Genomic DNA, 16332 nt, shown 5'->3' with positions numbered 1-16332 from the left:
CACTGGGATGTCTGAATAGACAGATGGTATCAGAGTTTTAATATATTTACTTTCCAGCAGGTGCCACTAGAAAGTCATCTGGTATGCAAACTAAGATCTCAACTGTACAATCCTAGGAATAACCATCACAATTCAAACTGCTAGCTTTCACAGTATAATTATATTGATTAATCATGAAAATGAGCATTATAACAGCTAATTACTAGTAGAGATTTTGTTTTATGTGTGGTCAGATTTCCATACCTTCTCTTAATGACTTCATTTTTTCATCAAACTCTGTTTTCTCCTTGGATAGATTTCCTACATCTTTGGTTAGGGTTCTATTCGACTCCTCTAGCTAAACATAAAGGAACACATACATTTTTACAACAGCAAAAAAGTGCTGCATATCACTTAAGGCTTGAAATACGAGGCTTAAGTTATACGATAACTTATGAGATAGTACATGTTAAACTTCCAAGTTTACCAAGCTAATGGTGCTGTCCTTCTCAATTTGCTCTTGCTTGTGTCGTGCCATTATTTTCTTCAATTCCTGATCCAGTTCGTAATATCGATCCTCCTCTATAGCCCGAGCTAGCTGCTCAGAATCTGCTTTAGTTATAGTTAGATCCACTTGTGAAGATAATGAATCCCTGGTGGACAAAAAAAGAGAATGAGTGTCACCATATGTAGCAAAGAATTCAGCATTTGAGCTTGAAAACGGGATTGGCTCAATTTTGGTTGATCGGAGCAGAGAAATCGTATTTTGAGAGGTGGGGATGGTGAAGGAGAGTCTACTGGAGGCAAGCAATTACTCAATTTCTGGCTCCTGAACAAATCTCAACATATAATGAACAAACTAACCTCAGCATGGTATTTATTGACAGACCAATTTGGAAAGAGAGCATGAATATAACATTGGGATGTATATAAACCAGGGGACCAATGTCAATTTGTAGCACTGTGAAGGCCCAACTAATGTGGCAGACATAACATACCTGGTTCTTAATATGCACCATCTGTCATACTCTCTTTACTCTCCGGCATTTGTGCTAATGTTTTAAAATGAGTTGAAACATCTTTGAACTTTTAGCCACATAAATTTTTATGTTGGATAGTAAATGGAGAAGAGTTTCAAATTTCATTATTCATGTAATTCTTTGGGAAATAGGTTCATCATATCAAATCTTCTACCTTTCACCGATCACATCCTGCAACTTCCTCTGAAGTTCACTGTTCATTCGATCCTTCTCCTCATTTTCCACTTTAAGCTCTTTAACTTGAGTCTTATACAGAGTCTGTGAACAAATTCAAGAAAGGAATAAGAGTCCCTTTTTGCAATAACTACCAAACATTTACTGACTAAAACTTGATGACATCTTCCCTCAGGGAAAATTTGTGGGAATAGTGAGTCAGTAGCTCCACGAGCTGCATCATGTTTCTCAGAACATTTTTACTCTGGGAGAAGAGAGACTTTGAAATTCTGCTTCCATCAAGCTTTGAAAAAAAAATTAAAACAAGGATAAATAGATTATAGACAATAGACAATAGGTGCAGGAGGAGGCCATTCGGCCCTTTGAGCCAGCACCGCCATTCAATGTGATCATGGCTGATCATTCTCAATCAGTACCCCGTTCCTGCCTTCTCCCCATACCCCCTGACTCTGCTATCCTCAAGAGCTCTATCCAGCTCACTCTTGAATGCATTCAGAGAATTGGCCCCCACTGCCTTCTGAGGCAGAGAATTCCACAGATTCACAACTCTCTGTCTGAAAAAGTTTTTCCTCATCTCAGTTCTAAATGGCCTACCCCTTATTCTTAAACTGTGGCCCCTTGTTCTGGACTCCCCCAACATTGGGAACATGTTTTCTGCCTCTAACGTGTCCAACCCCTTAATAATCTTATACGTTTCGATAAGATCTCCTCTCATCCTTCTAAATCGATATCCAGGGGTGAGAAATTACCCTCTACCATGGGTTGGATCTGAAGATTAGGTTGTGGTTAAAATAGTTATTAAAGGTCATTTTAAAGTTCTATTTTAGGCATTGTTCTGGTATCCCATGTTAACTCGTGAAATATTGAAAATGGCTACTTACAGAAAAATACTGCTCTGCCTCAAGCTGGTCTTGGAGCTCACGCATTTGGCCTTCATTGCCTCGATATTGCCTGTCAAGTCATAAAATGCAGTCTTATGAGACATTGTTGCCGACATCTTAAAAATCAAACTAATTGATGAAACAAGCAAATGTAATTGTAATTAATGTATTAGCCAAGTATGTAAAAAGATGCAAAGAATTTGATTTGCCATACAGTCACACCAGAAAAGCAACAAGACACACAACTACATAAAAATTAACATAAACATCCACCACAGCGCATTGTGATGGAGGGCAATAACGTATTAGCTTCTTCCCTCCTTTTCATCCGCAGTCAGGGCAGTCGAACCATCCGCAGTCGGGGAGATCGCAGCTCCCGCAGCTGGGGTGATCGAAGCTCCCACGTTCGGAGGGGTCGAAGCTCCTGCTGTCGAACTCCCAAAGTCGATCCCTAACCAAGGAACCGTGGGTTCCACGATATTAAATCAGCAGGCTCCCACGGTTGGAGCTCCCGAAGTCAATCCCCAGCAAGGGAACCGCCAGCTCCATGATGTTAGGTCCGCAGGCTTCCGTGCGCAGTTGGAGCTCCTGAAGTCGATCCCCAGCAAAGGGACCGCCAGCTCCACGATGTTAGGCTGCAGTGTGGACGGAAATATGATACGGAAAAAGTCGCCCCTCCATCGAGGAAAAAGATTTTAAAAAGGTTTTCCCCACCATAATACAAAACTGAAGATACACCAAAACATACATTTAACAAAAGACTAAAAATAACAAAGAGAAGAAAAGGACGACAGACGGTTGGCGAGGCTGCCATCGTACGGCACCACCAGTGCAGCAATGCAATTGGCCATAATATTGTTACCAACTCCTCCTAAACCAATTTTCCATGGAAGTTTGATTGCAATCCCAAACCCCTAGCTCAATGCAGTCCAATTTCAAGAGAGTCACAAGTACAAATTCCTGGTTGAGAGTAATCTCTGAAGATCTGTCCTGGGCCGAACATATTGATGCAATCACAAAATCACCAGTGTCTCCTATTCTTCAGATGTTTGAAGAGATTCAGCAAGTAACTGAATACTCTATCGAACTTCTGTAGGTAAACACTTCAGTAGAGTATACTGACTGGTTGCATCAGGGTATCGACCTCCCCACCTCCCCAGTGACATGAACCAAACCATCAGTAACATATCGGCTGGTGCATCACGGGTATCGACCTCCCCACCAAATGAATTAACAGTACGCCCTGCCTCAAAAAGGCAGTTAATATAAAAGATCCACACTACCCTGGCCACGTTCTCATCTCGCTGCTACCACTGTGAAAGTGGGACAGGAGCTTAATGACTGTGACTGTGTGTAGAATTGCTACATTTGCCTTCAAATCTGATTAAATTTCAGAATTAGTTGATTGAGTCATCCTTAATGAATTACAGGTTGTAAAAAATATTTTTGGGATTCAATATATATTCAATATATTATGTATTATAAATAATACAGGCAGCACAGTGGTGCAGCGGTAGAGTTGCTACTTTCCAGTGTCAGAGACCCGGGATCGATCCTGAATACGGGTGCTGGCTGTACAGAGTTTGTACGTTCTCTCCGTGATTGCTTGGGTTTTCTCCTAGATCTTTAATTTCCTCCCACACTCCAAAGGCATACAGGTTTGTTGGTTACTTAGCTTGGTACAAATGTAAATTGTCCCTAATTGTGTGTAGGATAGTATTAATGTGCAGGGTGTCGCTGGTCGGTGCAGACTCGATGGGCCAAAGGGTCTGTTTCCGCACCGTATCTCTAAACTAAACCAAACTAAAATAGATATTATGGTTTAACATGGAGGAAAAAATACTGACCTCAGGACCTCCCAAAATAGCTTACAGCAAATGATGCAGTTAGGAAGTCTAGATATGAAAGGAGGAGCCAGCGCTGCCGTCGCAGCTGCGGCTTGCCTGCAGTCCGTCTGTCTTTTGTGTTTTTTGTTGTTTTTGTATGAGTTGTAGTTTTAATATGGTGTAGTGTTTGTATGTTATGTGGGGGGGAGGGGTGGGAGGGAACGGGAACTGTAAAAAAATTCTCTCTCCCGAACGGAGAAACGAACTTGTTTCTGTGTCGTGTCTCCGTTCCCGTTGCGGCCTACCACCGGCCATGCACCTGGGACCACCTGGGGCTCTGGTTCGCAGAGCCCGCGGCCCGGACTCACCACCTGCGGCGCTGGCCGCCTTCGGATGCTGCGGGAGCGGCTGCGACTCGTCTCCGGAGGCTCCGGCGCGGGCCGCGTGGACGTCGGAAGCCCGCAGGCCCCTGGGTGGGGGCCGACATCGGGAGCTCCGGCAGCTGCAGAGGCAGCGTGTTCGCCCGTCCCGAATCGCGGGGCTTGGGTCGGCCCGCCGCGGACCTTTACCGTCCGGCGCGGCCTGGAATAGGCCGTGGACCTTTCACCGTCCGGCGCGGCGCTCCAATGTCGGGAGCCCCGACCGCCCCGACGTGGCAACTACAACAGCCTGACCGCGGGAGAAGACGGCAGGGAAGAAAAAAGACATTCTGGCCTTCCATCTCAGTGAGAAGGGACTGGAGGAGACTCACTGTGATGGATGTTTCTTTTGTTTGGTGTTAGTGTATGATTGTATGTTTTATTGCATTTTTATTGATTATTCTTATTGGTCTTAATGTTTCAACTGCGGGTAATGTTTCATTTCACTACACATTTATGTGTATGTGACAAATAAACGACTATTGATTGACTATTGATATGAATGAAACATGACACACCATTTGCAGCATGATAAAAGACAGATCGTGGCCTAAATTTACTACAGTCCTGTGTGGAACTACTAGCACTTCTCAGCTAAGTCTTATGACTCGTAAGCAAATTCAAAAACAATGAAACTATTGCCCGAGCTCTGCTGGCAATTTCCAAACTGCACTCATCTTGGAGTTCAAAACTGACGTTGGTACTTGTGCAAACTCCTCAGCACTTATCTCGGGGTATCTGAAACAAGGTATCTGTGGGCAGGAATGGGTGTAGAACCCCAGGGATCAGGAAGTTGGGTAGGTTTGAGGCCAGGGCCAGCTTCTAAAGTACGTGTTTTCTACTTTCTTTTAACTCAATGGGTTCATTTGAAAATTTACAATACCTTATATAGCATATAAAAAAAGTAGGTATTAGTAAACCCAAAAGGCCACAAAATCTAAGTCCAGAACCATAAAAATCCAAGATTGACCAGACTGTTAGAATTTTACTGTATTAAATTTAATTTAAAAAATGAAACATAACCACATCGTTTACCGTAAAGAGCCATTTTGTCACAAATGCTCTTCAGGAGACGAAACCAGTCATTGTCACTCAATCTACTCTATGGTAATGCCACTGAAACTTAACTCCTCTAAAATCACCTCTTGAAACACAATTGAACTTAATTAAAATTGCTGGCCTTGCTAATGTTGCCCATGTTCCACAAATAAATAAAATTAATGTTAATATCCCAAGGAAATAAATACTTTGAGAGTTGTGCCAGTTGAAATTCCAGTGACCGTTTGGATTCCAGCAATGAATTGATCTCTTGTTTCAGCTGTTTTTCTGATCCTTTAAGATTGGCTGCTTCCAATGATTGGGCCTTCAGCTCATTCTTTGTCACTGCCCGTTTATTCTTCTCTTGATCCAACTGAAGCGATAGATTCTTCACCTGCAAAATCAAGAACATTGATCATACTTTCTATATTTAAATGATCTTAATTTCAATAGACATATTAATGTCATCTATAAGAGGCTTCTCTCAACTTGTCAGGTCTCCCCAGAGCTTCTTGCATTCAAGGATTTAATATCCAAAGCACAATCACTGTTCTACATATAAACAGGCTGCCTGCCAATCTACACACAACTTAGATGGGCACCGACTGAAAGAATGATCATTTTGCACTGAGTGCAATAAACCATCCCAAATTATTTGTCAACTCTTCCGTGAAGCTTTGTATCAGGATTGGCCTGGACAGAACAACTAAATATGATGGTGCGACAACCTTTGACCTGACATGTTAGAAAGATGGATTTGATTAACATGCATCGTGTGAAAAGCACTGTGTGGAAATGTCATGATCATTACGAGAACTTGCCAAATTCAAGGCAATGATTGTTGCTCCTCCAGCCTATGTATTCTGTAACAGAATGGCAAATTTAAAATCAAAAGTAGTTGTTCCTCATAAAAGATATAATATATAGAAGCACTCCACTCTAGTTAATTAATGTGTACGCCTCAGTTCTTCAGAACTGAGTGCCCATCTTCCAGCAGTTCCCATCTTCCAGTTGTTCCCAAGTAACAGCTCTGGATGATCAACAGCTTAGTGGCTCATTTGGTAAAGCTTCTGCCTCACCTTGCCAGACACTGAGTTCGATCCTAATCTCAGATGCTATCTGTGCGGAGTTTGCACGTTCTCCGTGATCGTATGGGGGTTTCCTCCAGATGCTCAGGTTTTCTCCCACATCCCAAAGACATATAGGCTTGTAGGTTAATTGTTCTCTGTAACTTGCCCCTAGAGTGTAGGGAATGGATGTAAAAGTTGTATAATAGTGTGAATGGGTGCTCAATGGTTGGTGGATTTGATGGGCCAAAGGCCTCGTTTCCATAGAAACATAGAAGAAAAAAAAAATGGCGGCATGGTGGCGCAGCGGTAGAGTTGCTGCCTTACAGCGAATGCAGCGCCGGAGACTCAGGTTCGATCCTGACTACGGGCGCCGTCTGTACGGAGTTTGTACGTTCTCCCCGTGACCTGCGTGGGTTTTCTCCGAGATCTTCGGTTTCCTCCCACACTCCAAAGACATACAGGTATGTAGGTTAATTGACTGGGTAAATGTAAAAATTGTCCCTAGTGTATGTAGGATAGTGTTAATGTGCGGGGATCGCTGTGCGGCGCGGACTCGGTGGGCCGAAGGGCCTGTTTCCGCGTTGTATCTCTAAATCTAAAATCTAAAACTAAAATAGGCGCAGGAGGAGGCCATTTGGCCCTTCGAGCCAGCACTGCCATTCATTGTGATCATGGCTGATCATTCACAATCAGTAATCAGTACCTGCCTTCTCCCCATATCCCTTGATTCCACTAGCCCCTAAAGCTCTAACTAACTCTCTTTTAAATTCATCCAGTGAATTGGCCTCTACAGCCTTCCACAAATTCACAACTCTCTGGGTGAACAAGTTTTTTCTCATCTCAGTTTTAAATGGCCTCCTCTTTATTCTTAGACTGTGGCCTCTGGTTCTGTACTCCCCCAACATTGGGAACGTTTTTTCCTGCATCTAGCGTGTTCAGTCCTTTTATAATTTTATACGTTTCTACATAATCCCCTCTTATCCTAAATTCCAGTGAATACAAGCCCAGTCTTTCCAATCTTTCCTCATATGACAGTCTCGCCATCCCGGGGATTAACCTCATGAACCTACGCTGCATTGCCTCAATAGCAAGGATGGCCTTCCTCAAATTAGTTTCCATGCTGTATCTTTTAATCAATTCTATGAAAAACCCGGTGAAAGTCATGACAACCTTTTTGCTTTTTCAGTGCTGCCAACTGGCACTTTTCCATAGATGTATGCACTGAGGGTCGCATTGAAGCTTGGCACAGCTACTGCAAAGGTCTATGAAGAAGGATCACTGTATGTCATAGGACACCAAGCAGCTCCACTCCTTGCAATAATCTTTTAAATGGTTCACCGATTGATTGTTTGGGGATGATACACGAGTGGCATATTAACGTGAATATAATGATAAACCTGGACACTGTGAAGGATAATTCCATGTTTCAATTGTATTGGTTGTACATCTCAATAGGTTATGAATAAAAAATTTCCTTCAGGAAAAAAAATTAGTTTAAGCCTGGCAGCAAATTACTCCTCTAGCAAAAGGTAGTAAGTGGCCTGGATCAAGATCCTGAATTCAGCTATGATTTAAAACTGAAAATTGCTTTCCTTTCAAAAGATAGTGTTGGCCACTTTTCATAAGAATGCAAAGGGCAGCACTGGCACAAGGATGGAACCACGTGGTGTAGCTGGTAGAGCTCCTGCCTCACAGCGCTGGAGACATGGGTTCAATCCTGACCTCCAGTCCTGTATGTATGGAGTTTGCACATTCTGATGTAACCACGTGCTCCAGATGCTCTAATTTCCTTCCTCATCCCAAAAATGCATGGGATGGTGCATTAATTGGCCTCTGTAAATTGCCCCTTGTGTCATAGAGTCAGAGTGATACAGCGTGGAAACAGGCCCTTCGGCCCAACTTGCCCACACCGGGCAACAATGTCCCAGCTGCACTCGTCTCACTTGCCTGCGCTTGGTCCATATCCCTCCAAACCTGTCCTATCCATGAACCTGTCCTATCCATGTACCTGTCCAACTGTTTCTTAAACGATGGGATAGTCCCAGCCTCAACTACCTCCTCTGGCAGCTTGTTCCATGCACCCACCACCCTTGGTGTGAAATAGTTACCCCTCAGATTCCTATTAAATCTTTTCCCCTTCAACTTGAACCTATGTCCTCTGGTCCTCGATTCCCCTACTCTGGGCAAGAGACTCTGTGCATCTACCCGATCTATTTCTCTCATGATTTTGTACTCCTCTATAAGATCACCCCTCATCCTCCTGCACTCAATGGAATGGAGATCCAGCCTACTCAACCTCTCCCAAAACTCACATACTCTAGTCCTGGCAACATCCTCGTAAATCTTTTCTGAACCCTTTCAAGTTTGACAATATTTTTCCTATAACATGGTGCCCAGAAATGAACACAATATTCTAAATGCGGTCTCGCCAATGTCTTATACAACTGCACATGATCTCCCAACTTCTATATTCAATATTCTGACTGATGAAGGCCAAAGTGCCAAAAACCCTTTTGACCACCTCATCCACCTGTGACTCGATCTTCAAGGAACCACGCACCTGTACTCCTAAATCCCTCTGTTCTGCAACACTACCCAGAGACCTTGAGCGAGGCCTTCTCTCATACCCTCAAAGTTGGCCTTACTCCAGTTGAGCACATTAACACATGGACCCTCTCCGTCCTGATCCATAACTATCTTAAATCCAAAGGCTCCTCCGCACACACTTCACTAACACACTTCACACTTCATTATCTTCCCAATTTCCCAATACTAGATCCAGTGTTGCCCTCTCACGTGTGGGGGCCTCTACATACTGCTTAAGAAAACTCCCCTGAACACTTTTGAGGAATTGCACCTCATTTAAACCCTTCACACAATGATTTTCCCAGTCTTAACTGGGAAAATTAAAATCCCCCACTGCAACAACCTTATTTGACCTGCAGCTGTCTGCAATCTCATGGCACTTTGTTCTAATTCCCGTTAACTATTCGGGGGTCTGCAATACATCCCCAAAATGGTGATCACCCCTTTTTCGTTCCTCAGCTCCACCCATTTAACCTCACTAGACGAACCGTCCGTAATGTCACCTCTAATCAGGGAGAAGATGCGAAAGTGGGATAACAAAGAACTAGCATGAATAGATGAGCATTGGTTGGCGTGGACTTGGTGAGCTGAAGGGCTTGTTTCCATCCTGTATTTTGAATCAAGCAATCAATATTACCTGATTCTAATGAGGTATGAAATAAACTAATAAACAAAAGGTATAATCCTTCCAAAAATATTTTCTTAAATACTTCCCTCCGAAACTAAACGTTTCAAAGTAGGCACTTGGAATCCTTTGCACTATTCAACGGCAAAATTACTGTTACATCGGTTTGGTAATGGTGAGCTTATAGTTTAAATAACCAACTTCAAACAATATGCTAAATAAAATTGATGTAACATATTTCATGCCACATAAAATTGATGCAACATATTTCAAGTTTTCATGATAATGAAGTGTATTATATGCCCTAGATCAAATTTCACTGCAGGTTCTTGAGCACTCTCAGCGCACTTTTACCTTGTGTGTCTTTTCTTACATTACCCTGTTAGAATCAAATGTTCCAATAAATATTAAAAACTAAATCTCTAAACTATATATTTTTAAATAGTTCTCACCTCTTCTTCAAATCTTTCCTGCTGCTGACTGAGCTGCTCCACCTTTTGTTTATACTGCTTCAAATCCACGTCCAGCATAGACCGCTGCTTTTCAGCTTCCATCATCTGATTCTCTGCCCTCTGCCGAGCCAGCCTCTCTTCTCTCAATTTGTTGTCCATTTCTGAACAACAACAAACGAATTTAAACTCAAGTATTTTAAGAGAAAGCAAATACAGCTACATCACAGATTTTCTGGCACCCTTGGTTCCAGAGCTTTGCCGGATTATCAGTTTTACCAGACCACTTTACCAGTGGTCACGTAATGATAATTCAGCAATACATCTCTGGCCCACTACTTATTCTCCTCCAGTGTCTCTAAAGCACCACGGACTGCTAGAAACTTAAATAATACAAATATTAAATGGAAATTAAATTTACAGCAAAATTTGAATTTCTTGCACGGGCAGCCAGGGCACCAGTTAACGAGTTGCCCTCGGAAGTCACGATAAGGGGCTGATCAGCGAGTGCCCACGGGGCCGAGGCGCTGCTTTCTCTGCAGGCTCACAGCCGCGGGAGCACAGAAACGCGAGCTTGAGTGGGGATCGAAGACCTCACCCAGCCTTGGCGCCACATTCTCGGGGGGGACTTCCAAATCCCCTCACCAGCGAGTTGGCCGTGCCTTCGGCAGACTATACAAAGTCCGGCCACGGAAGTCCTGATGAGGAAGAGGCGGGTGCCTCACCTGGCTTAGGCGCCACATTTTCGGGGGGACTTCCAGCGGAAATTTCAAGTGTGCTCTCGTAATTTTGTCCGGACTAAAGGAAGTGCCGGACCATCAGGTACCGGAAAATCAGTGGTATTCCCTGTACTACATTTTACATACAAGAGATTGCAGATGCTGGGATCTAGAGCAAAACATAAACTGCTGAAAGAACTCAGTAGGTCGAGCAGAATCTCTGGAGGAAAAGAGATTGCCATATTTGTAGATGAGACCTATACCAGGAATGAAGTTTAATGGGGAAATAGCCATTGGAAAAGAAAACAACAAAATTACATACGATCAATACCTCTCAAACTATGGGCTTCTTCAAGGTATATGGTAATATGGTTTCTATGTTAGGGGTGAGGCTGTACCACAATTTCTGAAATAATTAATTAGAATATCTGTTTTGGCGTGCTCATTTATAGTAAAGGAGGATACATTTTCAGGTAATTAAGTCAACCATAGAACCTACACAAAGTTCTTTGAATACTAACCACTCATGGCCACAGATCTTGCTTCTTCAATGGATTCATACTCATCTACCAATCGTGCTTTAGTTACTTTATGTTCTGCGATCTCTTGGTCTAGTCGCTGCTGCAACTTTTTTTGTTTGTAATTTGCATCAATTTCCAGGCTATTCTTTTCCTACAGTGGAGAAGTGTCACAAAATTATTGCATGCTCTGAATGTAACAGATTAAAAGTGCCATGTTGCCTGATCTTTCTTGAGATGGCAAAAAAAAAATTGTTTCCATAACATCAAAATAATACCGATGCTGCATATCTCAAGGAAAAACTGGGAATGCTCACCTGGTCACACCCTATCTGAAAAAAGAAAGAACAGAGCTAATATTTCAGGTCAGTCGCCCGATATGCAGCCAGAACTCCTGAATATTTTCAGCACTTTCAGTTACTTCTTATGCGCAAACAATTACCTATCATAAAAATAGTGTGATGGAAAGTATGAAGGTAGAAGTCTTCTCACAAGTATAAGCAATTTTCCAGAGGTTGCATTATGCTCCTCCTTCTTGTAGCTATACAGACTACCTGTCCTCCCTCAACACGATGAACATTGCAAATGGAACTGATATTAATATTAATTTGACCAATGTGACTCTTTGCAGAATAAGAAAATAACTGCAGATGCTGGTACAAATCGATTTATTCACAAAATGCTGGAGTAACTCAGCAGGTCAGGCAGCATCTCGGGAGAGAAGGAATGAGTGACGTTTCGGGTCGAGACCCTTCTTCAGTCTGAAGAAGGGTCTCGCCCCGAAACGTCACCCATTCCTTCTCTCCCGAGATGCTGCCTGACCTGCTGAGTTACTCCAGCATTTTGTGAATAAATTGACTCTTTGCAGGAGCACACTTCGGAAAAACTATTTGAGATGCATTTGTTCCTGAGTATCTAGCACTTAATGTCAGTACAAGCGTGCTGCCTCTGTGACAAAAATAGTTACGATTTGGAATAAGAGATAAACATATACTGATGAAGAATGAGGAAAACAAATATGAGCATTTTCAAATAACAATCATTTTTATATTACAAGTTGTTTAAAAATGCAGAGATGGAAACCCTTAAATCAGCCAGACAACAATAGGATATGACGATATTCTTCATATCTTTAATCTTGGTAGGTGAAGAAAGCAAATAGAATTTTAACGCAAAATAAGCTTCATAAGCTTACAGATGTGATGTCAAAGTTGTATCTATTGAGTATCACTGGCAGAATCATGGTCCGTTTTAATCTCTATCATAAGAAAAATGAATTAAACCATTTCAATAAAGTTATATATCTTAGAAACAGGCATTTGTGCCCAACTTTTCCATACCGACTAAGTTGCCTATCTGAGTTAGTTCCATTTGCTTGCATTTGGTTCACATCTCACCAAATCCTATCTGAGCATGCACCTGTCCCAAGGATGTTTTGGACATTGTAATTATATCTCCCTCTACCACTTCCTCTAGCAGCTCATTCCACATACCAACCAAAGAAAATGTTGTCCCTCAGGTTCCTTTTAAATATTTCCATTCTCACCTTGGAATCTACACCCTCTAGTTTTAGACTTTCCTGTCCTGGAAAAACAAAAAATATCTATTTCCCAGTCTTTTCTCTATGACTAATCACCTTACCTATGTCCCTCGTGATTTTATATATCTCTCTCCCCCCTCAGTCCCTTACACTTCAGGGGAAATAAAAACAACCTAACTAGTCCCTCCTTATAACTCAAGCCCTCCTCTCCCACCAACATCCTTGTGAAGCTTTTCCACACCCTTTCCAGCTAAATGACCTTTCACAGTAATTACCCCAATTATGTTTTAGTACCTTCTCCAGATTGCTATGCTTCTCTTGTGCTTGTTTCTTTTCCATTTCTGCTTTTGAAAGGTTATGTTTTGTTGTTTTCAAGTCTTCTTGTAAAGAAGTGATACAAGCTGGGGAAATAAAGAGCCATTATTAATAGATTGTTCATTTTGCTGAGAGATTTTCTAGCACCTAATCTAAATCAGTTCCAACTTTAGGGGTAGGAGGAAAGGCAGGATCAGGTATTAGCAGTTTGAACACAGTAAGTGGAATTCACAATTAAACATTGAATAATGAATTTCAGGTACACTTCATGTCATTGTTTTTCTTGAAATAAGTTAAAGATAAAAAAACAAAAGCATGATATTACATGAAGAAAGCATACTAGATTGAATCTAATGATTATGCTAAAAATATATTGCAACAGGTCAGAATACTTCAAATTAATAGATTATTCTGATGATGCAGGTTATGAAGTTCACCTTTCGCTTGCGATGGGAAGATACTCACATACTTTATTGTCAAGATAATCATGCTTCTTATTTTAAGAGCTAGAGTTAAGTGAAATGGTTTCCGTGAAATTATCAGTGTACAGAGGATGTTTGTTCCCATCACTTTAAGTGACATTTTTCAATCAGATTGGTTGAGGAGCCTCAGTTCCTCAATCCATTCAAAGATACTGGCAGACCATGAGGTTTTTCCATTACACAGGAGAGTCTATGGATATATTTGCTGACAACCATGCAAAAAAATGTCAGCACAGCTATCAATAAGGTGAAAGGCAAGCAGATTTCCCTTGCCTTCAACAAAATGGCTCAATGGCTACAATGAACATCTTTCCATGGTAAAAAACCAAAGGTTGACTCCACAGATTGATGGAACCCCCCTCTCCCTGACCCAGCCAACTCCTTCCACCACCTCCCCACTTTCTCCCAAATTTAGCATTGCAATGGAGGTAAACAGAAAATAATTATCTTAGGGTAAGAAATCTGAGGCTGAGTCCCAATCGGACAAAATTGCCCACATCTTATAGTTCAAGTGCAACTGAGATACGTTTTCCCATTTGCCAAAGGGAAGAAAATGATCCATAAATCGCAAATCATAACATGACACAATTAAAACTTCGAAATTCCTATTACCTTGCAAATCGCTGATCAATTCTGAACCATTGCTGCGATCTCTTCTTTCAGTGTCCAAAGCAGATTGGTGTTCGATAATATCCTTTTCCAACTGTAGCTTTGTAGTCTCCAAAAAGCGGGTTCGTTCCTGCAGTTCGCTATTTACAGTCTCCAATTGGCTCATGATTTTTGTTTGTTCAGTTTGATTTCTCCGTAATCTTGCTGCCATGTCCGATTCAGTCCGCAACAAAGCATTAGCTTCTTCTAACTGTTAATAGATAACAAACAATAATATCTGGCATATTTTGACACTGATTCAGGAAAAAAAAGTTAATTGGTTCAGAACTTTAGAACTCACTTGCTTTTGTAGCTGCACAATTTTCTCATTTGATACCTGGGAGCTTTGGGTCACCTTCTTCAAATCTTCAACTTGCTCCTTTAACAAAGAACCTACAAATGAACAATAACAATTTGAAAGTTACAACTGCTCGTCTCTGAAGTACAATTCATTAAGCAAGGAGGTGTGTTGTTAAAAGTATTAATAAGCAGACATAACAAGTATGCAACAAGCTGCATTCTAATTGGCAAAGCATGAAATACAACAATGTGCCTTAGGTATTCTTAGTTTATAAACAGATTATCTATGTACAATATGCGGCAATGCAACAAGAAATTGCATCAAACACAAAATTTGGCACAGTGCCACACAAGGGGATATTAGAACAGGTGAAGTCGATGTTGAACATCTTTTAAAAGGATGAAGCAGAAGAAGAGTAGAGAAGCCTGGAGGGGAATTCCAGAACTTAGGGCACAGTTAGTTGAACGTACGGATGCCACATTTGTCATTGAGTCAGTGTGGAAACAGGCCCTTCGGCCCAACTTGCCCACACCAGCCAACATGTCCCAGCTACACTAGTCCCACCTGGCCGCTGGCAATTTGGAGCAATTAAAATCAGGCATCCAAACTTAGGTAAAAACTGGAGGAGATTACATCGTCTGGGAGAGGCAAGGCTATGCAAGGGTTTACTCAAGAAAGCAAACTTTCCATTTGGTGGTGTTGGGCCAAAAGCCAATGTAGTGCAGTGAGACGAGTGTATCTTGCATCAAATAACAAGTGTCATTTTTTTTTTTTTAATCTAAAATTTAAATTCAGATCTACTTAGATTTGAAAATACTCAAATAGGGCAAATAGTTAATATATTGTACTCCAAACTGAAAATCTAATTTTTCAAAAATTATTCAATGTTGGTGTCCAGCCTTATTGCAAAGGAATCTGACAGCAATTGTGTGTGTGCATATTATTGGAAAGAATTATTCAAGTACTGCTTTTATTTCCCTGGTTTCCAAATTCTGAACTTCCTTTATATTTGTCATAGTCAACAGAGTAATCTAATTAAGGTCTGACCTAGATAATCTCTCCTTTTCAATTAGCCAAGTCCAGAACAAACCCCAGTGCTTTTTTGTCCTTCTGGTGGATGCAACTTTGTTCTTTCTATTTCCAACTATCCTTCAGCTTCTTTATCGCATTTACATATGTATTTCTAAGGAGTTTAATTTATTCCACCAAAACAAATTTGCAGTGTAACACATATTGAAATCACAAGTTCATTTTACAAGCATCTTCCTCTGTCTTGTTAAATTTCTATCCCATAGTTATTACCGTCTACGTTGCCCGCAAATTGGGATTGTTATACCAATTATTAATGTAAACGATGAAATGTGGTCCCAGCTAACTGAGATTTGATTTATGTTATTGTAAATTTTAAGTAAAAACTGAATCACAAACACAACTGTTCTTTCAAACTAGAGAAGTCAGGACATTAGAAGTGTACTGATATTACTATCCATGACAGAGAAAGATTTCTCACCATTGCACTACAACTTGACTTTTCCAGAAATCCTCACTACTTTTCTGAAAATACTGATATTTGATTTCTGATAACGGAAAATTGAGGCTAACCTAATGATGGAAGCATAACGTTGATTCAGGGAATGAAGGAATACGATGTTATACAAAATTACCCCAAGTTTAGTTTGATGATCAACTCTGCCTATCTCTAAAATATCACTGCCTTATTTA

At 41.3% G+C, this 16332-nt stretch overlaps 1 protein-coding gene across 1 annotated transcript in view; it reads right to left on the bottom strand.

The window, feature by feature from the left end:
* rock1 (Rho-associated, coiled-coil containing protein kinase 1) overlaps window positions 1-16332 on the bottom strand; it is an 85406-nt gene that overhangs the window by 22823 nt on the left and 46251 nt on the right. The window contains exons 15-24 of the mRNA XM_078397308.1: window positions 14611-14702; window positions 14274-14520; window positions 13159-13265; window positions 11328-11478; window positions 10091-10251; window positions 5567-5751; window positions 2075-2144; window positions 1174-1277; window positions 467-632; window positions 244-337 (exon numbers count right to left, since the gene is read on the bottom strand). Of these exons, the coding sequence (XP_078253434.1) occupies window positions 244-337; window positions 467-632; window positions 1174-1277; window positions 2075-2144; window positions 5567-5751; window positions 10091-10251; window positions 11328-11478; window positions 13159-13265; window positions 14274-14520; window positions 14611-14702 (1377 nt within the window). The remainder of the gene's footprint in view (window positions 1-243; window positions 338-466; window positions 633-1173; window positions 1278-2074; window positions 2145-5566; window positions 5752-10090; window positions 10252-11327; window positions 11479-13158; window positions 13266-14273; window positions 14521-14610; window positions 14703-16332) is intronic.

The sequence above is a fragment of the Rhinoraja longicauda genome, chromosome 4 (genome assembly GCF_053455715.1).
Source record: "Rhinoraja longicauda isolate Sanriku21f chromosome 4, sRhiLon1.1, whole genome shotgun sequence".
In the NCBI taxonomy this organism is placed as follows: Eukaryota; Metazoa; Chordata; class Chondrichthyes; order Rajiformes; family Arhynchobatidae; genus Rhinoraja; species Rhinoraja longicauda.
Note: the sequence above shows the minus strand (reverse complement) of the source record. Positions and strands in the feature narration are given on the sequence as shown.